Source organism: Carcharhinus amblyrhynchos, chromosome 2 (genome assembly GCF_965287045.1).
Source record: "Carcharhinus amblyrhynchos chromosome 2, sCarAmb.v2.hapA, whole genome shotgun sequence".
NCBI lineage: Eukaryota > Metazoa > Chordata > Chondrichthyes > Carcharhiniformes > Carcharhinidae > Carcharhinus > Carcharhinus amblyrhynchos.
The window spans coordinates 70,284,723-70,309,969 of record NC_137325.1 but is presented as its reverse complement, the minus strand read 5'-3'; the positions used below and the strand labels follow the sequence as shown (position 1 = coordinate 70,309,969).

The following is a 25,247-nucleotide window of genomic DNA, read 5'->3' as shown; positions in this document are numbered from 1 at the left end:
CAGTTTGATCCTTGATTTTTTTCTTGGCAGTTACCTTCTTTGTGGAAGGTTAGTTGCAGTCCAGGTCCAATAATAAATAGTTTGTGGTGAGATCATGTAGTAGAAAATCACTTTCAGGGTGTGCATGGTGTTCTCATTATCAAGATGGAATGCAGTGACTGCTGTTTTGCAAGGCTTTGCCTTGAACAACCATTTCCAGAAATATTTCTGTGTGTTGGATTCCCTTCAAGGTTAACACAATGTCCTTGATGTTGCCTTTGTGTATTACCAGGGTAAGGTAATTTTCACAAACTTTTATTCATTCATTAGATTTGGGGTGTTGCTGATGAGGCAGGCATTTACTACCCACCCCTAATTGTTTTAGAGAAGATGGTGATGAGTCATCTTCTTGAATACAACTGAGTGGTTTCCTTGATCATTTTAGGTGACAGAGGGCAGTTAAGAGACAGCCACTCATACAAAAGCAAAACACCTTAGACGCTGGAAATCTGAAATGAAAACAGAAAATGCAGGTAATACTCAGCAGATCCTGTTGCCTCAGTGGAGAGAAATAGAATTAACGTTTCATGTCAACGATCCTTGATCAGAGAGAGAGTCATTGTCCCAAAACACACATATTCTGTTTCTCTCCACAGATGCTGTGCAAATTGCTGAGTATTTCCAGCATTTTCTGCTTTTATTTAAGAGTCAAGCACATTAATGTAGGCCTGGAGTTGCACCTTGACAAGGTGAACAAGAGCAGCATATTTCTTTTCCTATTTATGAACCAAATGGATTTTTATGGCAATCTAGTACTTGGGTCACAATGATTGATACTAGTTTTGTTTTATATTCCAGACTTCATTATATTAATTTAATTCAAATTTCAAACTGTTGTAATAACATTTGTACTTGTCTCTGGACCATTAATCCAGGTTCTGGATTTCTAGTCCTACAATATAATCTAAATTTGTGAAACTTCATTGGCAGCATGCCATTTATGTAGGGATGCAGGTGTGAGTAGAGCCCTATGGCAGTCTGCCGTGTGGAATCGATGTAAATTATTTATTGCTCAGCACTGACCGTTGAAGATAGAGGATGTTCCTTATAAACTTTAGCATCAATCCTTTAAACCACACCATGTTGTAGGTCAATGGCATGCCCATAAAAGCTGCACCGGTCTTCGATTTCTTCTGGAAACTGGCCTCAATGTTATGAGCTAGAATTTACTTACAGCAAATGGCTGGAATCCAATTTGTTCTTTGGAGATTACTGACTTAATGAGAAGGATGATCCTCCTCCAGAGGACAATCAGTGTCAGGTCATACACAGCGACGATATTGGCCAATAGCTTCCCTGGTCAGGCTGTTAGTTTGTCCAGATTGAGTACGGCAACAACCATTTCCTGATGCCATACATCTTGATTACATCGGTTTCGCCAGCTATTGGATCGCTTGGACGTAGTTGAGGATGAAACTCATGAGAAATATCATCAAAGCCGACCAGCTTCCCTTTATTCATTGCGGATAAATCCTCCTTCCTCATAGGGATGACATCAGAAACATACAATCCCTACAGTGCAAAAGCATTGAATGTGCACCGACTCTCTGAAAGTCCCACCCAGGGACTGCCCTTCACCCTATTCCCATAATGCTGGCCAATCCACCTGACCTGTACATTTTCAGACTGTGGTACAGAACTGGAGCATCTGCAGGAAATCCATGCAGACACTGGAAGAACGTGCAAAATCCACACAGACAGTCACCCAAAGGCAGAATCAAACGTGGGTCCATGATGCTTTGAGGCAGCAGTGCTAACCACTATGCCTCCAAATTAAATTGGTTTGATAGCACAGCAAGAGGGAAATAACATAGACAGCAACCGGATATCAAAAAACTACTTTTAAAAAAGGGATTATAACAAATCAGTTTTACTTTCAGACATGTACTCCTGCAATATGTAGTGAAGTGTGTCTTATTCAAAGTACTTAAGCATCGGCTTAAAACCCAAGTATTATGTTTAGCAAATGTTGCTATTTTTTGTTAAAAGAAACACCATAGAAATCCAGAACAGAGAACTGCCAATTCCAATTCAAAGCAAAAACAATTTCAAGTTAAGTTTCATAACCTCCGGTTGATTTAGGAGTCTGAATCGGAAATGTTTTGTGGTCAAGTCAGCTGGGACAGGGAATCTGGGACATGAAATCAAGTGCCACGTTCAAGAGTCTCCAAACCAAGGTACCAAGAAATCTATACTTCCTGAAGAATTTATTTACCAAAAGAAAGTGTGTGCAACACTCCAGATGAGAACACACTCAATTTACCCAAGCACAGAGAGCTTAGGCACAAGTTTCAGAGCTATTGCTCAAGAAATCCAGGGGCTACACAACAAGTGCTACTGTATAGTTTAACCAGCTATAACAATGGCCAGTTTCCTACTGATTGTCCAGCTGGGAGTAACTTGCCCACAGGGTTACAGCCTCCCAAGATTAAACAGAGCCAAGAAGAATAAAAGCCACAGTGACAGATCCATCCCTCCAGGTTTCATAAGAAAACTAAACTTTCCAAAGTAATATCAGTAATAATCTGAAATATGCAAGCTCCCTAACTCAGGCACTGGATTACCAAGTTTGCTGTGCAGAGATGGCTTGGTTTTGAACTTCATTTGTGAAGCGCACCATCATGGAGTGCCTGTAAGAGCTGATGGGCCTACCCATTCAGTAATCTGAACCAAGGTTGCTTTGGCAGCACAAGGTTTGAGTACGATGGTGGTGAACAAACAGAAAGGGGTCCACATCTCCTGGGTGCTTTACTATCTAACATACACATGCATTAGCTTAACAACTTTAACATTAGAAAGTTCCAAGGCACTTCTCAAAACAGTATTAAGACAACAGGCACTGAATTAGAAAAGAAAAGGTTGAGTTAGTGACCAAAAGATTATCTGAAGAGATAAGTCTTAATCCAGAAGGATGGAAAACTCCGCCATAACAATAATGGGTGTAATTTATTGAGTGTTGACAATGTGTCATTGGCACTGAATGACTAAGGGCTTCATCCATCAATTATAAATACAATCAATGTTGGACAGAATAGATATGGACAGAATGTTTTCAGAAGTGGGAATCAGTAGAACTGCAGAAATGATGCTGCTGCTTTATCTACCTAACAGTAACTACAGTTTATAATTACCTGTAATTAATTGGCTACAAAGTGCTTTGGCGGATCCTCGAAGACATAAATATAAGTTATTTCTTTCTTACCAATAATACTTAAAATTTGGAGGGACAGTTAATAACGTAAAATGAATTATCCATTCTGAGGAAGAGTTCAATGGGGCCTTCAGACCATAGAGAATATATAGCACAGAAACAAGCCATTTGGCCATCTTGTTTGTGTTAGTGTTTATACTCCAGACAAGGTACTTCCCATTCCAGGATCCTGATGATTATTTATGCAGGATTTCAAAGAGGAAGGTAGCTTGTAAGAATTTGTTTGCATTTTGGATATTTAACAGTTCTTTTGATAATATTTACTTTGCTACTACAAAGTTACACAGCACGGGGGCACACTCTCAGGGTTAAATATTCAATTATTTATGACTAAGATGAGAAGAAATTTTTCATGCAAATGATTGTGAATTTTTGGAATTATCTACAATTCTACTATTAAACATGGGCAAGGACAAAAAATACATAATGATGGCTTTTACAATGAGCTGGCTAGTCTAATTAAAACTAACAGAAGATTACATTCCTACACACATACATATATATATATATACACACAAAATATATATTATATAATACAAATAATTTAGACTAAGATATGACAGAACACTGCATGTTTAGACTACATCTTGAGGGTTGTGCATAGCGAAACTGTCTTGAGCAATAAATCAGAAAATATCTCTATCACAAATACCTCAAGTTCCATATCACAAAGGAGGGAGAGCACTATCTGCAGTTTGCTCCAGAGTCACACCATTGCAGAATGGGGTTACCATTACCAATAGTGTATACAGCAAGGGGAACACAGGTGGGAAGAGAACAAGGATCTACAAATATTTGTTCCATCCAAAAGGAGAACGTATAAGTAAGCGACAAAGATAATGGCTGTTAGATGGACAGCAAGAATGTGGATCATAATACCTGGGAGCAAGAAGCTGTCCAAAAAGGGAACAGGGAAGGAGGACAAGGTCAATGTGGTGATAGGAGGGAATAAATCTGCTATGCCTTTCTAAATCATATATCCAGAAGGCATACAAAATAAGAGGACTAGGTTGCTGAACCCTCTGAGCCCATTCCGCCATTCAATGCAATCATGACTGATTCTCTATTTCAACTAGGATGGCACAGTGGTTAGGACTGCTGCCTCTCAGCGCCAGGTATCTGGATTTCATTCTAGCTTTTGTTGACTGTGCAAATTCCACACAGACATTCTCCCCATGTCTGCATGGGTTTCCTCCAAGTGCTTCCATTTTCTTCTACTGTCCAAAGATGTGCAGGTTAGGTGGATTGACCATGATCAATGCATGGAGTTAGATGTATAGAGTGGGTGAATGGGCCTAGGTAAGATGTTCTTCTGAAGGATTGATGTAGATTCAGTGGACCAAATGGCCTCTTCTGCACTGTAGGGATTCTGTGAGCATCATATTCTTATACTATCCCCATACCCTTTGATGTTTTTAAATATGTAGAAACGTATTCTCAGTCTTGAACATAATCAACAACTGTCCCTCCACAGTCCTCAGGGGCAGAGAATTCCTGCTGAGTCAGAAATTCCCTCATCTCAGTCCTAAATGATCTGCCCTTATTCTGAGACTTTGAGCCCTGGTTCTAGGAATATCATTATGCATATTTTGTCTCCAATGCTGGAAGCTTCTGTTATTTGTAATTACACTGGTTACGTTCATTATAAAATCCACCCAGTCTGTTTCCAAAAAGGGAGTAGGAAAAAAAAACTTGAAAGAAAGTTGATCAAAATCAGCACAAAAAAAACTTAAGGTCAGAAGCATTGCAGACTCCTTGACAACTGATAATAGTGTGTTGTCAATGAAGGTAAGGAAGTGGCAGGCATGCTGATAGGCTTACATTAACACTGCAATGAAGTTATTGTGAAAATCCCCTTTACAGCAGAAGAAAAGGTCAGCACACCAGACATTAAGGGAATAATTATTGAATCTCGGGCACTGGCTCTGCAAAATTAATGTAAGCAAGATAACAGCAATGGAGAAATTAATAGCACTAAAGAGCGACAAATCCCCAGAAGCAAATTGTTTCTATCCCGGGTTTTTAAAGAAGTAGATGAGAAAACTAAAAGGCATCCTAACTAAAATGGGGTGCAGGAGCAGAGGGGTATATATGTGCATAAATAACTGAAAGTAGCAGGACAGTTTGAGAGCATGATTAATAAAGCACACAACAACAGCATGGACTTTATTAACAGAAGGACAGAGTGCATAAGCCATGCAGTTATGTTAAATTTGCGTAGAAAAAAATGGTCCGGTCTCAACTGGAGTATAGTTTCCAGTTGCACGTGCCACATTTTAGGAAGAATATAAAGGCATTTGAGAGAGGATGCAGAAAAGGTTCACAAAAATGATTGGAGAGATGAGGAACTGCAGTATTGTAGATAGATTGGAAAAGCTGGAGCTGTTCTCCGGGGAGAAGAGAAGGTCCAGAGATTTGGTACAGGTGGAATGGACAGAGTAGATCAGGAGCAACTATTCCCTCTGGGGGCAGTTTTAAGGTAATAAATTGACAAAAGCAGTAAAGAGTGAAACGAGGCAAAACTTTTTCACCCTGTGAATGGCTAGAATTTGGAATGCACTGCCTGAACGTGTGGTGGAAAAAGGTTCAATCGAGGCATTCAAGAGTTTGCATGTTCTGTGGGTTTGCTCTGAGTGCTCCAGTTCACTTCACAGTGCAAAGATGTACAGGTTAGGTGGACTGGTCGTGCTAAATTGTCCCTTAGTATCCAAAGATGTGTAGGTTATGGTAAATGTGCGGGAGGGGAGCTGGGTAAGATGATCTTTTGGAAAGTCGATGCAAACTCAATGGGGCAAGTGGCCTCAAAGATTCTATGGTTCTGTGGATTAGATTATTGTCCAAAAAGGAACAACGTTCAGGGCTACAGGGGGAAGGCAGGGAAGCCACGTAATGTGAATTGCTCCCTCTTCAAGTCACAGAGACAATGGGCCAATGGCCTTCTTCTGTGGTGTAACCATGCTATAACCATCTAGAAGCTCCCTCAATTCAGAAATTGTTCCTTTAGACATTTAAAAGAAATACATTTCTTGAGCAAGCTTTTTATTCCTTCGTCCAGCTTTTAGTTTGCTTCAAAACAATTTTTACCACCTGAAATTCACCGTTGTTAAACAGTTTAGAAAAAATTGCTTGTAATACAGCAACAAATATCATATGGTGTGAAGTTGTTCTTCCATACACTCTTACCTATATGTTGAAGCTTGAAAAATAATTTTTGTAGGTACTGTCAAGGTGAATCACAGGCTAAGTGATTAGGCAGGTAGAGGGAATTTTGAAAGGGGAGGGGACCCAGGCAGAGGTCATAGTACACGTAGGGGAGGGGGACATAGGAAGGAGGAGTAGGGTAGAGGTCCGTAGGCAATTTAGGGAGTTGGGGTCCAAACTAAAGGGCAGGACCTCCAGGGTGGCACTCTCTGGATTGCTGCCCAGTACTAGCAGGGCAAAGAGTGACGAGATCATGCAGTTGAATGCATGGTTGAGGGATTGGTGTAGGGTAGAGGGCTTTACTTTTGTGGATCACTGGGAGGTGTTTAGGAGAGAAGGGCAACTGTACAGGAGGGGTGGGAGAATTTGAACGGGAGGGGAACTAGTGTCTTAGCGGGGAGGTTAGCTGGGGTGTTCAGGAATGGTTTAAACTAATAGGGAGGGGGGGTGGGGAGGTGGCTGGGAGAGAGTTGGGTGAAAGGAAAATTATCAGGGAGAAGGAGGTTCCGAGGGACACTCGTGGGTTGAACTGTGTTTGTTTCAATGCTAGGCGTGTGGCAGGGAAAACGGATGAGCTTAGGGCCTTGATGTTTGTGAGGCAGTTAGATGTGGTGGCTGTAACGGAGATGTCGTTACGGGGAGGGTACAAGTGTTTTAGGTGTGACAGAGGAGGGTTGAAGAGAGGTGGAGGGGTGGCACTATTAGTAAAGGAAAACATCACAGTAGTGCAGAGGGAGGACGATATGGAAGAGACAGGGATTGAGTCACTGTGGGTGGAGTTGAGGAATAAAAAGGGAGAGATCACATTGCTAGGGGTGTACTATAGGCCACCCAACAGCCCGAGGTCGGTGGAGGAAGGCATTTGCAGGGGCATTTTGGACAGGTGCAGGAAGAATAGAGTGGTTGTAGTGGGTGACTTTAATCTTCCAGGAGTGAATTGGAGGGGGCCTAGAGCTGGGGGTACGGAGGGAGAGGAGTTTGTGAAATGTGTTTTGGAAGGGTCGCTGGAGCAGTATGTAACTAGCCCGACTAGGGGAGGGGCTATACCTGATTTAGTGTTGGGTAATGAGCCGGGGCAGGTGGGTGAGGTAGAGGTAGGCGAACATGTGGCTAACAGTGACCACAAGTCCGTCTACTTTAGGATAAAAATGGAAAGGGACGAGTGCCGGCCGAACGGGAGTGTGCTGAACTGGGGAAAGGCGAGCTATAGCAGGATTAGGAGGGAGCTGCAGGACACTGATTGGGAGGGACTGTTAGCTGGAAAGTCCACGGTTGGCAAGTGGGAAGCTTTTAAGGGCAAAATGAAATGGTTGCAGGGGAGGTATGTTCCGGTTAAGCGGAAGGATGGGAAAGGCAGGATTAGAGAGCCGTGGATTACAGGGGGTATTGAAGACTTGATCAGGAAGAAGAGGGAGGCGTATGTTAGGTCGAAACGACTGGGTACGGAGAGTGCGCTGGAGGAATATAGAGAGAGTAGGAGGGAGCTAAAAAGGGGAATTAGAAGGGCGAAGAGAGGGCATGAAATGGCTTTGGCTGGTAGGATTAAGGAAAATCCAAAGGCATTTTATTCCTATATTAGAGGCAAGAGAGTAGTTAGAGGGAAAATTGGTCCTCTTAGGGACAAGAGTGGAGAGTTACGTATTGAGTCGGAGGGAATGGGGGAGCTCCTGAATGAATACTTTGCGTCGGTATTCACGAAGGAGAGGGGTTCGGAATCGTGCGGTCTCTTGGAGGGAGCGGAGGATCAGTTGCAGGAGATATCTATTACGAGGGAGGAAGTGCTAGGGCTTTTAGGTAGCGTAAGGACGGATAAAGCTCTGGGGCCTGATGGTATTTATCCCAGGCTGCTTAGGGAGGTGAAAGATGAAATTGCTGGGCCTCTGGCGCAAATCTTTGTCTCTTCTTTGGACACAGGTGAGGTCCCAGAGGACTGGAGGGTAGCAAATGTGGTACCGCTGTTCAAAAAACATAGTAGGGATAACCCTGGAAATTATAGACTGGTGAGTTTGACATCGGTGGTAGGGAAATTAATGGAAAAAATACTTAGGGGTAGGATGTATGAGCATTTGGAGCGTTGCGATCTGATTAGGGATACGCAACATGGCTTTGTTAGATGGAGGTCTTGCCTTACGAATCTGGTGGAATTCTTTGAGGAGGTGACAAAAACGGTTGACGATGGGAGAGCCGTTGATGTCATCTATATGGATTTCAGTAAGGCGTTTGACAAAGTCCCTCATGGTAGGCTGGTAGAAAAGGTTAAGGCGCATGGGATATGAGGCCAGGTAGCTAGGTGGATTGAGAACTGGGTAATAGGAGACAGAGGGTAGTTGTTGAGGGGACCTTGTCGGGCTGGAGGCCAGTGACCAGTGGTGTGCCGCAGGGCTCAGTACTGGGACCTCTCCTCTTTGTAGTATACATAAATGACTTGGAAGAGAGTGTAGGTGGTGTGATCAGCAAGTTTGCTGATGACACCAAGATGGCAGGGTTGGCGGGTACTGAACTGGATTGTCAGGTGATACAACAGGATATAGATAGGTTGGTGCATTGGGCAGATAGGTGGCAGATGGAATTTAATCCTGACAAATGCGAGGTGATGCATTTTGGAAGGAATAATGCAGAGAGGAGCTATGTGATAAAAGGTAGACAGATTAGGAGTATAGACATACAGAGGGACCTGGGAGTGCAGGTTCACAAATCCATGAAGGTTGCGTCACAAGTGGAGAAGGTTGTTAGGAAGGCTTATGGAATGTTAGTCTTTATAGGAAGGGGTATAGAGTATAAAAGCTGCCGTCTAATGCTTCAGTTGTACAGAACGTTGGTTAGACCGCATTTGGAGTACTGCGTCCAGTTCTGGTCACCTTACTACCGGAAGGACGTGGAGTCTCTGGAAAGGGTGCAGAGGAGGTTTACCAGGATGTTGCCTGGCATGGAGGGGCTGGGTTACGAGGAAAGGTTGGAGAAACTGGGACTTTTCTCCTTGGAAAGACGGAGATTGAGAGGGGACATGATAGAGGTAGATAAGATACTGAAGGGAATAGATAGAGTCAATAGTGAGAGACTGCTCCCTAGACTGGGTACAAACACGAGAGGTCATGGTTTAAGCGTGAGGGGGGAGAGGTATAATTTGGAATTGAGAGGAAGGTTCTTTACACAGAGAGCTGTGGGGGTATGGAACGCGCTACCGAGTAGGGTGGTGGAGGCAGAAACGTTGGACTCGTTTAAGGTTCAGTTAGATAGACACATGAGTGAAACGAGGATGGAGGGTTATGGTAGGGGCTATTAAATAAGGTTAGAACCTCGGGAGACACCGGAAAAGCAGGCTTGTAAGATTAATGTTTCTGTCTTTTTATTCCGCAGGTGGAGGTCCACCTCGTGTCAAACGAGGGGCATGCACATGGTGGGTCCTGCGTGGGCTGCTCTTGGAAGTTCCGGGAGTGGCCTAGTACTTCGTGTCGGTGTGTGTGCTTGATCCTGGACCGGTAGACGGGCGCCGCAACAGCTCGGTGACTAGCACTGCTAGCTGTGCAGATACATGGATTTGGGCCTGTGTCTGTGGGAGTTTGCGCATTCTCCCTGTGGTTGCGTGGGTTTCCTCCGGGCGCTCCGGTTTCCTCCCACACCCCAAAGATGTGCTCTTAGGCTGATTGGTTTTACCAAATTGACACTATTCTCCCCTGAATCTGGCTAAGTTAGGGGTTCCATTCGTAGACATGCAGGGTAGAATAGGTGTAGGGTGATGCGGCGGCGCGGGCTCGTTGGGCCGAAGGGCCTGTTTCCCGTGCTGGGTTGTTCTTTGTTCTAAGCTTGATGCACAAGACCTCCAACACAATTTTCAAGTTTGCTGATGACACCACTGTACTGGGTCAGATGCAAACAATGATGAGATGGAGTACAAGAAAGAGATAGAGGATCTGCGACAACAATAATTTCTCCTTCAACGTCAACAAAATGAAAGAGATCATCATCAACTTCAAGAATAGTCATTGACTTCAGCAAGTGTAGTGGAGGATATGCCCCTGTCTATATCAATGGGGTAAAGTAGAAATGGTCAAGAGCTTCAAGTTTTACTGTCCAGATCATCAACCACCTGTCCTGGTCCCCTCATGGCGACACCATAGTTAAGAAAGCCCATCAATGCCTCTACTTTCTCAGAAGACTAAGGAAATTTGTTATGTCCACTACAACTCTCACCAATTTTTACAGATGCACCCTAGAAAGCATTCTTTCTGGTTGTATCACAGCTTGGTATGGCTCCATTCAAGACTGCAAGAAACTACAAAGAGTCGTGAATGAAGCCCAATCCATCACTCAAACCAGCCACTGTCTACACATCCCACTGCTTCAGAAAAGCAGCCAGTATAATTACTGACCCCATGCACCCTGGACATACTCTTTTCCACCTTCTTTTGTCATGAAAAAGATACAAAAGTCTGAGGACACGCACCAACTGACTCAAAAACAGTTTCTTCCCTGCTGCCATCAGACTTCAATGGACGTACTGCATATTAAGTTGATCTTTCTCTACACCCTAGCCATGACTGTAACATACATTCCACACCCTCTCCTTTCCTTCTCTATGAACAGTATGCTTTGTCTTCACAGTGCTCAAGAAACAACATTTTTCATTTTATACCAATACACATGACAATAATAAATCAAATCATAAGTTTAAGTTATCCATCAGTGTTAGAAATGTGGGTTCCGGTGGACAATTAGGTTTTTATTTCAACTTAACTCACATCAAGGCTTTCACCTTCAATGTGCTTCTTGAGTCTGCCTCTCACAGTCTAGTTCACTTGTCTAACTTTACGCAGCTCATCTGAATTCATTCCATTTTCTGTTTTTTTCACTGCTCCTACTCACTGTTGTTTTGACTAAATTTGTTTTATTCCATGTAGGTAAGACAAAGAATAATGAAAGGCACATGTTACGTTCAGTTCAACTTCTCTTTATGTACCGCTACAAAAATAAAGGACAGGAAATATATTAGTCCCTTTGACACATTCATAGAGCATCGAAAGACCAATTTGTTCTATCTGTCCTACTAATGGTGCAAGGTTAATCTTCCCCTACAGCCCTTCTGCTGCCTGGATTCTTTTGTCAGCTTTTCTGTTGCTTTACTGAATATTAGTCTCTGCCAGTATTTTAGAAAGTCCTCCTGCAGGCACTTACAAAGTATATGAGAATGAAAGTGCTAATTTGGTTCCAAGGGAATTGACTTTACATCTCACATTGAAAACACCTGTCAGCAGCCACTGGATCGACAATGATGCATGGCATCTAGATGAACAGTACACTTACAGGCAAGCTTCTACTCAAAATGCATTTTAAGAGAACCCATGTCAGCAGCACGTGTAGGAAACATGGTCAGAATCCTGAACTATGGCAACTTGATTGTTTATGTGCTTCACAGAAAAGAAATTTTTAGATATGGTTAACATTGTAATGAAGAAAAACGTGACACCCAGTTTGTACTCTACCAGGATGCACAAACAGGAAGATAAAATGATCAGATAATCTGTTCCAGTGGCAAATAGTGGAAAGGCACCTCAGATGGATGGAACTTCAGTTTATTGTTTCATCCGAAATACTGCTTCTCCAGTAGTGTTGCACTCTCACCGAACTGAGTGAAATGTCAGTTTGGATTATGTGTTTTACTGTTACAAGGGGAATGAAGTACATGACCTTCTGACTTTGACATAGTGATATATTGCCAACAAAATCAGTGATGCACACACAGAGAATAGGTACTTTAATATGAGGCATAAAAAACAGAAAGCGAGTTGAAATAGTGTTCCTATACATGAGTTTTATATGCAAAAAGTGAAATGTTGCATGAAAGAAAACTGTTCAAAGATAAGAAATGAGAAGCAAATCTGAAAGTGCACATTCACGTTAAAGGGAAATTATATTATTAATGAAACAAAATAATTTTAAATAATCTTACCTGATCTAAACAATTGACACGGACGTTTTTACTGCCTAACAACCTTCCGACTTCTTGAACATTTCCTGCAGCAAATTAAAAAAAGAAATTAAGTTCCACAGCCCATGTAACTCCAATGAATAAAAAGAAAATCAGCTGATCTCCTGTGGCATTGTATCCAAACATAGCCTTCAGGTGAAGGGAGGCTAAAACTAAGAGATTATTGGATATGGGTGTGAAAATATAATTAGGTTCCCATTTTAATTTTCAACTCCTACATGCACATTTATAAATGGAAACTACTTTCATATTGCAATTAAATGCTGCAAGTGGTAAACCTTCATTCAAGCATCTCCATTGGTGGGAGGGTTTTGTAATACTGTGACAAGTTTATACAGAATTTTACAATGGAAATATTAACAGAGACCCAAATTAATTTCCATTTGTCCAGAGTGTGCACTACTGTCCATGCTTCTATGAAGTTCAACAAGAATTAAGAGAGATCCCACTGTAGTTTGAGCGCTTACATTCGAATCACTTGTTAAACACAAAGGAACAGAAATGGGCCATTATGCACCTCAAACCTATTTCACTATTAAATGAAATGATGACTGTTCACCAATTGAACTTCATATATCCCATATCCCACAATACTTTTGACTACTAAAATCTATCATTCTCAAATTTAAAATCGAAAATTTATCTAGCGTCAACTGACATTTATGACAGATTCCAAATTTCCTAAATGTTTTATAATTTCACTCCCAAGAGGTCTGTTCTAAATTTTAGACCATATCTCCTAGACATCAAAATTGTTGTACTGGTTGGCAAGTCTATGCATACCCTATATGTTCCCCTTAATATTGTAAAAACTTTGACCAAATCACCTTCTAACCTTCCAAATTCTAGGGAATACAATCTTTGTTTATGTGACTCCTCCTCAATTTAATCCTTGGAGTCCAGGTATCTGTCTAGGAATACCTGCATGGCGTTCTGGTTGGGCAGAATTCTGTCTCTGTGCTTTACACTGTATCTATACGAGTAAACACATAAACTTTAATTAAATAAACAATTCAGAGCTAGATAGGGATGTCAGGGCAGGTTGTATGCAATTGGGAGTTTGTGGAGAGCATAATGTTCACGGACAACCACATAGTTAGTGTTGGTACTGTAATGAACTTCAGTTCAGAATTCTTCAGCTGGAGTCTAAGGTGCAGACATTTGGGTGCAATTAGTGCAGAAGAGTTACATGGGACACTTTGATCCAGTAGGTAGTCACAACCTTAAGGCAAGATCATGGTATATGTCTGGTTACTAACTGGGGACAGAAGGATATGACTGCAAATCAGGCAGGTTGGTAGAAGGACTCCAAGTACAACCCACGAGTTTCAACCTTTACTCTTATCCAAAAACTAAGGTTTTTTGCTGCTGGTATGTGGATACAGGGTGGTTGAGAAAACTGTTCATGCTATAGGAGGCCATTCAAGTATGGGAAGTGAAAAGGAATGCTGTAGTGACGGAGGGCAGTGGAAGAGGGAGCATCCAGTTGTCATAGTCCATGCGATATTAAAGACATGCATAGAACTTTAGAGAGGTTCTGCATTGGGAACATGAGCAGTTAGAGGCTCCATTTAAAAACAGTCAAAGGTTCTGGACAATTACCTAAGCCACAACAAATTTTATAGGGCAAATGAAATGAGGGAGTTGAATATGTGCCTCAAAAGATTGGTTTGGTTTCAGAACCAGTACTGGAGAAAATAGGAGCTGTACCATTGGGGTGGTCTTCAGCTGAACCAAGAAAGGAAGGAGACAGAAAGGTAACTAAAGGCTAGTAACTAAATGATATCTGTCATTGGGGAACCGTTAGAACCTATTACAAATGAGTTTATAGCAGGACACTTGGAAAATCCTAAGGCAATTAAGTGGGATCAACATGAGTTTTCCATTTAAGATAAAGAGATTTTTTTCTTGTTATTTTGTGGACTTCTCTTCCCTGAAGAGCAAGGAGATAGACTCACTGAATATTTTTTTAAGGTCAATTTCAATAGGTTCTCGACTGACAAGGGAGTCAAAGGATATAGCAAGTAGGCAGGAAAGAAGAGTTGAGGCCACAATCAGATCAGTCATGATTTTATCAAATGGTAGTGCAGGCTCGAAGGGCTGAACAGCCTACTCTGTCTCCTAATTTGTTGGTCCATATGGGTCAGTATCGACTTGATACCGTTCACTGCAGTTTGAAGTAACAATGGTCATGTCACCCTGACACCAGGATTAAGGATATCTCCTTGTACATGGAAATAGCTTGGGGGCAGGAAGGATAGAATCCAATTATCATGGTCCAAGTAGGAAATCATAACAAAGGTAGAACGAGGAATGAGATTCTGCTGAGGTAACTGAAAGAGCTAGGTGTGAAACATAGAACCTTATGTATGGTTATTTGAGCCACAATACTGACTCGAGGAGAAACAGAATTGGTAAAAAGTGAAACAGGAAGATTGGTGTGTGAAGCCAGTGCTTGATTCATAAGGCTCTGACACCAGCACTGGCAAGAGAGTGAGTTGTTCCTTTGAATTAGACTCCAATCCAAGCAGACTGGCATCAGTGTCCTGGTGAATCAAATACCAAGAGTGATAGATAGGACTTCAAACTAGTTAAGGACAAACAAGGCAACAACAGGAATGTCAAGGCTGTATAGCACGGTAGTTAATAGGACCCTTAAAGTGATTGCAGTGCTCAGCAAAGCAAAAATCAGGAAATTAAGAGGTGCATGTAACAAGGATAACACAATAAACAGAGTCATTTTCATACAGACTAGGCAAAGTAAGTTTGCAGTTATGATGTGGAGGATGAGTTCATGAAATGCATTCAAGATAATTTCCTAGATCAGCTGAGGAACCAACTAGGCAACAAGGCATTTTAAAACTAGTATTGAGATATTGCAAGATTAATTAATAATCTTGTGAAGGTGATTCAGAGCAGTGATAATAATACAACAGAATTTTATATTTGGTTTGATTTAAGTATGAAACAAGGGTCTTAAATCTTAAAGCAAGTGACGTAGCTATGAGACACAAGTTGGCTAAATATTATTTTAATGGAGAAAGACTGCAGATAATTGCAGTACAGAGGAGTTTGGGGTTCTTGTGCACAAAGCTAGCATTCAAGTTCAAAAGGTAATTGGGAAGACAAATGGAACATTGGCCTTTATTTCAAAGTGAATGAATAAAAAAAAGGAAGTCTTGCTAAAACTATACAAGGCAGTATTTAGACCACACCTGGAACACTGTGAACAGACTTTGTCCCCTTATGTAAGGAAAAATATACAGGTGTTGGAGGCAGTCCAGAGAAGGTTTGCTTGGTTGATCTTGGATATGGAGAGATTTTCTTATGAGACGTTAAATAGGTTGGGCCTGTACTTTTTGGAAATATCCTTATAGGGACATATAGGGGAGGATTATATTAGATCAGCCATAATCTAATTGAATTGGGGAGCAGACTCAATGGGCCAAATGGTCTACTTCTGTTCCTATGGCTTATGGATAGATTGGAAAACTATATTAAATGACATGATGGCACAGAGACAGAGGTAAATATTTATAGAAGCAACAAACATACAGCCCTCAGGAATCAACACCTTTCTTCTTTATCTTAAAATCTTTTTAAATATCCCATACATTCTGTCTCAATGCAAAAGCCTGCCCTGCCCTCCGGACTGAACCATCTGTCTCTTGTTCTTATGTTTGCTCCATCTGTGTTACAATCTCTCCCAACTAAGTATAATATCCCTTTTCCCTCCCTTTAATTCTGGTGAAGAATCAAACCTACAAATGCTGCTAGACCTGCTTAGATGTTTCAGCATTTATTGTTCTTGATTCAGATTCCAGCATCCAGAATACTGTATTAGCAGTGTTCTGCTAACACATCCAATTAGTCGCTTGGTGTTACCAAACTCGAGTATTATTGAAAAAGAGAGACATGCTGTTGAAGTTTTTTATCTTGCAGTCAAGACAGATTTGCAAGAACATTGAATTTCAAAGGGAGTAACACAGACTGGTCAAATTATTCCCGTGCAAAATGCACCATAGAACTATTGTCCCCTGTGCTTTTGTTTAATTCAAAAAGGCATAATGCCTGGACATGTTCCTTTTGTCTGCATAAAAATATATGCAGCTCCTAGAAAGCTTAAGTGAACCTCATTATGAACGCAAGTGAAAATTTTAAATGCTTCTTAGTGTAATTCTTAGCACACCTAGGATTGTCCAACAGAATTACATCTAATGTTCAACACTATGTTCTAAGTTTGCAAGCACAGGGTGATTGAGTACAGTCAGTACACTGCCTGCTGCTTACCAGTGGGTTTCAAAATAATGAGTTTGCAACTTATCTTCAGTGATTTCAAACTTCTACTCAATTCATCATGGCTTTTCAGAGTTTACTGTCCTTCTTTAATCTCCTTCCACACAAACTCCCCAAACTCTCATCCGCAGCCACTCCCTTGACCTTGCCATCTGATGTAATCTTATTTATCCTCCTGGACGAGTTGCAGATGAGACCAAGTCTGATAATTCCTCATGTAACCCTTTCACACCCCAATCCTATCTCCTGCTGTATTCATCCTTGGAAAAATAAATCCTCCAATTCACTTACGACCACACCTTAAAAACCCAACCCAGTTTTTGGTCCTTCATTCACCATGTTTCTGTAATCATGCCCTCACCTCCACTTCTAGTTTATTAGTCCCCAATACGATCATGGTTCTCTCTTACTCTGACCATTTCCCGGGCATGCAAGATCAGAGAATCATGGAATCCCTGAAGGGCAGAAGGAGGCCATTTGGCCCGGTGAGTCTGCAGCAACAACAATCCCACCTGGGCCCTCTCCCTGTAATCCCATATATTTACCCCACTAATCCCTCTAATCGACACATCCCGGGACAATAAGGGGCAGTTCAGCATAGCCAATGCACCTAACCAGCCCATCTTTGGACTGTAGAGGAAACCGGAGCACCTGGAGGAAACCCATGCAGATACGGGGAGAATGAGCAACCTTCACACCGACAGTGACTCAAGTCAGGAATCAAACCCAAGTCCCTGGAGCTGTGAGGCAGCAGTGCTAATCACCGCGCTACCGCGCACCCATGGGCTTTCATCTTTGCTCCTTAAGTCTAAGAGGCACTGGGGAAAAGATATGGTGGACAATTAGTCATCCACCATCAGATCTGACTAGATCATCACTTAAAAAATGAAACTACCAGGTCTTGTTTTCACCTGCTAAAGTTGATCACTATTATTCTTGGATCATCCTGGAAAGCAAAGCTAGCCCGAGATTTATTTCTCTACTGCCCAAAACATTTTTTGTTCCTGTCCCCCTCCAACAGCAAGTGTGAGCAGCTTATGGATTTCTTTGTTGCTAAGACTGAGGCAATCTGATCAGCTGGCTCAGCCATATCTCACTCTTCCAATAACCCACCTGGTCATCCTTACTTTAATCTCCTATTGCCCTAGCACTGAACTTGCATTTTTCTTTAACCTCTCTCCCAACTCAACTCCTGCTCTTTCTGAGCTCATCTTGTCCATGAGACCCATCTCATACTCCCTCAATCCTATTCTGACTAAATTGCTAACCACCCAACATCTCCTGGTTCCCAAGTCTGTTCAAAGCTTGTAAATATATTATTTTAAGGTTTAAAGTTTCTTAAAGTTTAAAATTTATTTATTAGTGTCACAAGTACGTTTACATTAACACTACAATGAGATTACTGTGAAACCCCCCTAGCTGTCACTCTCTGATGCCTGTTCAGTTACACTGAGGAAGAATTTAGCATGACTGATGCACCTAACTAACACATCTTTGGACTGCGAAAGGAAACTGGAGCACCAGGAGGAAACCCACACAGACGGGGAGAACATGCAGACTCAACACAGAATGACACAAGCTGGAAATTGAACCCAGGTCCCTGAGGCTATGAGGCAACAGTGCTAACCATTGTGCCAATGCGCCACCCATGACATTTTAACATTTTTCAAACTTTAAAACATGTCCCATGAATGAATAAGAATACTCTGCTGCTCAAGTAAAGAGGGACAAAAAAAATTAGACGAATTAACCCAACAGAAGTAGAGAATGCCAGAAGTGTATTATTAGGGAGGCAATCTTAAAGCACTTCAAAAATCATAATATGATCATGCGAATCAACAAACAAAAGAAATCATGTTTGACAAGGTTTTTTCAAGTTAAACCTATGAATGGAATCAGTGAATAGTATATTTGGATTTTCAAAAGCAGTTAATAAGCTAGTGTAAAAAACTAGTATTATGGGCAATGTATTAGCTTGCACGGAGAATTAGTTACCAGTCACTAAAACAGCGTGGGAATAAATGGGTTGGCAGACTGCAACTAGAAGGGCATTACAAAGACCAATGTTTGGATTTTGTTATTAAAAAAAGGTAAAGTTGCCATAGTCTGAGATGACTATAGCCTGTGACTGGTGGTGATTTAACATGAGGGTCACCACACCTCAGGCGAGGGGCAAGAGAAGATGGGGCCTTCTTGAATAGCCTCAGCCTCACTGGTACATGAATTCAACCCATGCTGTTTGCATCGCTCTGTATCACTAACCAGCTGTCCAGCCAACTGAACTGTTATATACCATCCTTGTCAATGACTCAGATCACGAACCAAGTGTAGTGTATCCAAGTTTGCTGACAGTACAAATTTGCAAGGAATATGCAAAGTTGCAAAATAATTTAGACAGGTTAAGTGATTGAGCAAGAATATGGCTGATGGAAAATAATGTGGGGAAATCTGAAATTATTCACTTTTGGTAAGAAAAATAGAAAAGCAGAATTTATTTTTAAATGGTGAGATGCTAGGAATTTTTGTTCATTTATTTAAAGGATATGGGTGTCACAGGCTGGACAATATTTATTGCCCATCTCCAAATATCCTTGAACTGAGGTAATTCCAGAGTCAACCACATCACTGTGGATCTGGAGTCATATGTCGGCCAGACCAGGTAAGAATGGCAGATTTCCTTCCTTAATGTTAGTGAACTGGATGGGCCTTTATAATTGACAGTAGTTATCATCAGACTTTTAAGTCCAGATTTTTTTTTTAATTGAATTCAACCAATTTCCAAATCCTACATACAGTAACCAACGACACCACGTATTTGTCTGACGGGTTGTTTTTGTGTGACACATCAGCAAATAGACAATTAAAACTCAAAATGTGATTAACAAGTCTGCGTCCATAACATAAAACAACTTCCTGATGACAGCTGTAAAAACCCGGTCAATACACAGACATATACAGAATCGTTGCTGTCTAGATAGAGACCATACGGCCCATCGTGTTTGCATTAGTTCTCCAAATTTTGATTTAGTGTAATTCCTCTGCCTTCACCCCATATCCCTGCAAATTGTTTCTATCTATGTAATCATTTAATGCCCTCTTGATTTGCAAATCACTTTAAATCTGCACCCTCTCACTCTCAATCCTTCCATAAGCAGGAACAGTTTCTTCCTATATACTCTATCCAGTCTCCTCATGGTTTTGAACATGTCTACCATATCTCCTCTGAGATTCTTCTCTCCAAGAACAGTTCCAACCTCTCCAGTCCAAGTTCTTCATCCCTGGAACCATTCTTGTAAACCATGCACACGCACACACACACACACAAAACCAATGCGGCATGGCGCACATCAACAACTCAACGTGTCAGCAACTGATCCAGAACCAGTAGGGAGAGACCTTTACCCGCCAGAACACACACACACACATTAAAATTCAATTTCAAGCAGGTTACACGTGTTGGTGAGTACAGAAAGTGCTGGAATAGAAGATGTTGAACTATTCATGCAACCTGTTGGGCCCCAACCAGCTGTGACGACCCATCTTCGTCACTGTAAAGCCCCCCCCCCCGAACATTCACCTTATCAATTAACAGAAAATAAATTGTTCCCCCAGTCTCCAATCATGAACACTGATATCTGCCTTTAGGAAAGAGGAGAGGGGGCCCCGCCACTGTCACCCTTACTTCACCTTCAGAAATGACTTGCAGCAATTCGCTCTCCTCGGCTGTCACCTCTCCTTTCTTGGGAGGAGCCATGCTTCAATTCAACGGCTGAATGTTGGAAGTGGGGGCTGAGAGAGGGAGAAGCTGACACGCTGCCTGCCAGGCCCCGCTCACTCACCGCCCGCCTGTCAGAGCTGCATCCAGCAGCCCCGCTGCAAAGGGAATACCAACTGGAGAGAACCCATTGCCCAGGGAGACACACGCAGAGGGGTGTCTGCTACCAGCTCATAAAAACACTCAAAACTACCTCAGGTCAGCAGAGAGAAATTTCAATGTAGATTAAGACACGATTTAATAAAACATGTAATATAATCATTTCAATGAAGTAGGCATGAAACAATTCAGGTGTTTGTTGTTTCAGTGTTTTCCTCCTAGACTCACCCCCCCCCCCGGGGTATAGTGGTAACGCCAGCCCCGGCCCTCCCGGAGCTGGGTGTCTCGCGCCTGCGCGGTGGGCCTGGCTGCTCTGCATTGTTCGGAGTGCTTTGGAACGTTGTGCCGGCGGATTGGAACGTGGAGCGGGCGAAGCTAAAATCGGTAGGAACGTTAGTCCGGGCCGCCTTCTGAACACAGAGCAAGACAACAGGAGCAACTGCAGCTGAACCAAGCAGGTGAAGTTTGGGCTTTGACAGGGAGGAGCGGTGAAAACAGCTCTTCTTGCATTGCGTGCGTTTGCAGACACTGTAACTTCATTGAAGGGGGGAAGGGGAGCTCACGTTCACGAGTCATTTTCATAATCCGAGAGGTAAATTTTGCCTTTCGTTGTTGTGTATCACACTATCTTAAAGGATATTCAGTGAATAGATTAGATCGGGTGGTTAACCAAAACGTCGATGGGGAGAACAGGCTTGAGACATGTTGCGATTTGTTGGTTCAATTGCATAAAGCCACTCAAATCTTTTGGTAAAGAGGCTGTACTTTGAATAGTTTATCTTCTTTCATATTTCGGCGGTGGGCTGGTTTGGACAGATTATGTTTGCATTAACAGGTCAGCAGATTCCACAATGTATTTCCATTATGTTTAATGGTAGGACAAGTTCTGATCTTAACGATGTTTTTGTATTTTAGAAGTATCACCACCTGTCTGTATTTGTAATGATAGCATCTGTTTGTATGTATGTTAGTATCTATTAAGTTATTGTATATGTCCCACAGATACATTCATGTTTTTTGACTAGCATGAACATGATTTTGAGTGACTGTCGACCAGTTTTTGCAGTTTAATGAAAGACACACAGATGTCTACATATATTTCTTTACTTGGGTCCAGTTGTGTCGGAAGTTTTGATGACAACGAGAAACCTACTCGTGATTTTTGTAATTGTCCCATTGGCTTTATAAAAAACAAGGAAGGCTCCCCATTCCCCAGAGTACAGATTGCGTTTGGTTTATCCCCAGGGACAGTTGAGCTCATAACCCGTTTTATCTTCTCTTTCCCTCTCTGGGCTTAAGGCGGATGCAGATTTATCCAGTTTGTCGCCGAATTTAGAAATGTACTAACCCCTCCCAAAGAGGAGAAAACAGAATCGCCTCAGGAAATTACAAGTCATGTAGATTTTTGGAGATATTGCGTTGTAAGCCATTTTCAAATGCAGAGTCGGGTTATTTTTAACCAATCTTTTGATACGATTTAACTGATTGTGTAATTCGATGTTTCATTTTAAATAAACTTGATAATGTATATTTTTGAGAGGGTTGCCACGATTTAATCTGCTCTCAGACCTTCATAGCGTTGCCAGATCTTTGATAATCGCTCACATTGAAAACTCGAATTGACAGAAATACAGTATGACTGATTGTAATAGTGAAAAGTTACGTGTGTGCATAGTAGTCTATAGTTGGCATGAATTCGTTACTTCTTAGATAAAAGTTACCTCACTCCAAACTATTTTGGCTGTATTAGATAGTCTGTACATGCCAATTACAGGAATGCCGCAAACGATAATCTGCCCACTTCACTGTGTTAGAGCAGCAGTGAATTGTGTACTTGGAATTCAGAATCAAGCTACTTATCTTAGTGTTAAAATTATTAATAAGCTAACAGTAGGTAGTGAGAATTAGTCACAAAGAATATTATAATTGAAACAGCATTCCATAATGTTTGGATTCCACATTTGGATTGTGTTTATATTCACATGGACCTAGCCAACCCATCTGTGAAAATGTCTGAGATCATAAAAAGCAACATATTGATACAATTAATAAGTTGACAATATGATTGCCCTTTCATAAATTACCATTGGGAATTTTTCATAACTGGTTACTGCACAGAGGAAGACCATTCAGCCCATTGTGCCTGTGCCAACTCTTTGCAAGAGCAATTTACCTAGTCCCAACCAGCTGCCAATTCCTCATAGCTCTGCAGTTTTTCTCCATTCAAATAATTGTCCAATGCTCTTTAGAAAATCACAGTTGACTGTGCTGCCATTGCACACTCAGGCAGTGTATTTCACGTCTTAGCCTTGTGTGGAAAAGATCCTTCTGCCATTACAAGGTGTCTCCCTATCTACTCTGTACAGACCCCTCTTGTTTTTACACACCTCTGTCAACTTTCCTCTTAATCAACAAGAAGAGCCCCAGCTTCTCCAATTTATCCACAAGCCACTCATCCTTGGAATCTTTTTTCTGCACTTTCTCTAAATCAATTTGTTGCAAAAAATGTATCTGATGTCATTTTTACTTTAGGCTAATATTTACTTTGGAGCTAATAGGTTAAGATCCATGTGGCAGCAATATAAAAAGTAGAAGCAACAGTTCTTAAACATATACTAAGAATGAAGGGCTGAGGTGATAGTGCAGGCGGCTACCAAAGTTCAAAAGAGTAAAGGGGGGGGCAAGTTAAATTAAGAATTAATTGACTTTAAAAGTCTGAAGTTATCAGCTGAAGAAAATAGTTGCTCAGTTTTCAGATTTTTGGGGAAGATTGTATGTAGGAGACCATGAGCTTAGATAAATCATAGAATCCTTGCAGTGCAGAAGGTGACCATTCGGCCCATTGAATCAGCACTGACAACAATCCCACCTAGATCCTATTCTCATAACCCCGTATATTTATCCCACTAATCCCTCTAACCTACACATCCCGGGACACTAAGGGGCAATTTAGCATGGCTAATTGACCTTAACCCCCACATCCTTGGACTGTGGGAGGAAACTGGATCACACAGAGGAAGCCCACGTAGAGGCAGGGAGAACGTGCAAACTCCACACAGACAGTGACCCAAGCTGGGAATCGAACCCAGGTCCCTGGAGCTGTGAGGCAGCAGCTAACCACTGTGCCACTGTGCTGCCCAGCTGTGTTCTCATGTGGTGGAGGAACATTCTATGGGAACATATACACATTTAATGAGCATACAGGTTCAAAAGTGCAGTGACCATTGTATTATTGAGAACGCACAACAAAAATAGAGATTGGAATAAGTTTAGCTTTTTCTTGTGTCCAGTCCCAGTGTATGTGTGAGGTATTAATATAAGCTACCTATTTATTATCTATCTTGGATAGATTTATGAGATATGAAAAAATTGTTGTTTCCCTCAAAGGGGGAAAGTAAATATCTTGGAAACAGTTGATCAAAGAGAATAGTGAGATGTGAAGAATAAAATTTAAAATATTGGAGAGCACTTCAAATGTTCAGTGTGTAAATAAATGCCTTGCTTGTAAAGTGCTGAACCATACAAGGAGGGAAGCTCCACAGTTTACTTTGTGCATGCCAAGATTATTAATTGTAACTGTGATAGGATTAGAGTGCTATGCTTGGTCTCAGCACTCTAGCATGAATATAGCTGGAGCTCCTGGGTTAGTGTCTGTTGACTCCTGGTGAAATGTGCAACCTTGGCTAATAAGAACATAAGAACATAAGAAATAGGAGCAGGAGTAGGCCATCTAGCCCTTCGAGCCTGCCCCGCCATTCAATAAGATCATGGCTGATCTGTTGTGGCTCAGTTCCACTTTCCCGCCCTCTCCCCATAACCCTTAATCCCCTCTCTTATCAAGAACCCATCAACCCGCTTCTTAAAAATATTTAGCGAGGCAGCCTCCACCACTTCAACGGGCAGAGAATTCCAGAGATTCACCACCCTTTGAGTGAAGAAGTTCCTCCTCAACTCCGTTCTAAACCGCCTCCCCTTTATCTTGAGGCTGTGCCCCCTAGTCCTACTGTCTTTTTTGAGCGGGAAGAGTCTCTCCACCTCTATCCTATCCATCCCATTCATCATCTTATACGTCTCAATGAGATCTCCCCTCATTCTTCTAAACTCTAACGAGTACAAGCCTAGTTTATTCAGCCTCTCCTCATAGCTCAATCCCCTCAACTCCGGTATCAGCCTAGTAAACCTCCTCTGCACTCCCTCCAGGGCCAAAATATCCTTGCGCAGGTGCGGCGCCCAAAACTGCACACAGTACTCCAGCTGCGGCCTCACCAATGCCCTATACAGCTGCAGCAAGACCTCCCTACTTTTATATTCAATCCCCTTCGCTATGAAGGCCAGCATCCCATTCGCCTTCCTGACCACCTGCTGCACCTGCAAGCTGGGTTTTTGCGACTCATGCACAAGGACCCCGAGGTCCCTCTGCACCGTCGCCTGCTGCAGTTTTTCGCCACGTAAGTAATAGTCCTTCCTACCATTCTTCCTACCAAAGTGGACCACCTCACACTTGCCAACATTAAATTCCATTTGCCATTTCCTGGCCCATTCGCCCAGCCTATCTAGATCCTTCTGCAGACTCTCCGCACCCTCCGCACAATTTGCCTTTCCCCCAATCTTGGTGTCATCAGCAAATTTCGACACCCTGC

General features: G+C 42.0%; 2 protein-coding genes across 2 annotated transcripts in view; one reads left to right on the top strand and one right to left on the bottom strand.

Annotated features, from left to right (window-relative positions):
- Positions 1-20,621, bottom strand: part of ankmy2a (ankyrin repeat and MYND domain containing 2a) — a 53,120-nt gene extending 32,499 nt beyond the window's left edge. Inside the window, exons 1-2 of the mRNA XM_080207320.1 lie at positions 20,421-20,621; positions 12,399-12,463 (exon numbers count right to left, since the gene is read on the bottom strand). Of these exons, the coding sequence (XP_080063446.1) occupies positions 12,399-12,463; positions 20,421-20,487 (132 nt within the window). The 5' untranslated portion in view covers positions 20,488-20,621. The remainder of the gene's footprint in view (positions 1-12,398; positions 12,464-20,420) is intronic.
- Positions 20,622-20,907: 286 nt separating this feature from the next.
- Positions 20,908-25,247, top strand: part of bzw2 (basic leucine zipper and W2 domains 2) — a 62,801-nt gene continuing 58,461 nt past the window's right edge. The window contains exon 1 of the mRNA XM_080207305.1: positions 20,908-21,065. The gene's annotated coding sequence lies outside the window, so the exon portion shown is untranslated. The remainder of the gene's footprint in view (positions 21,066-25,247) is intronic.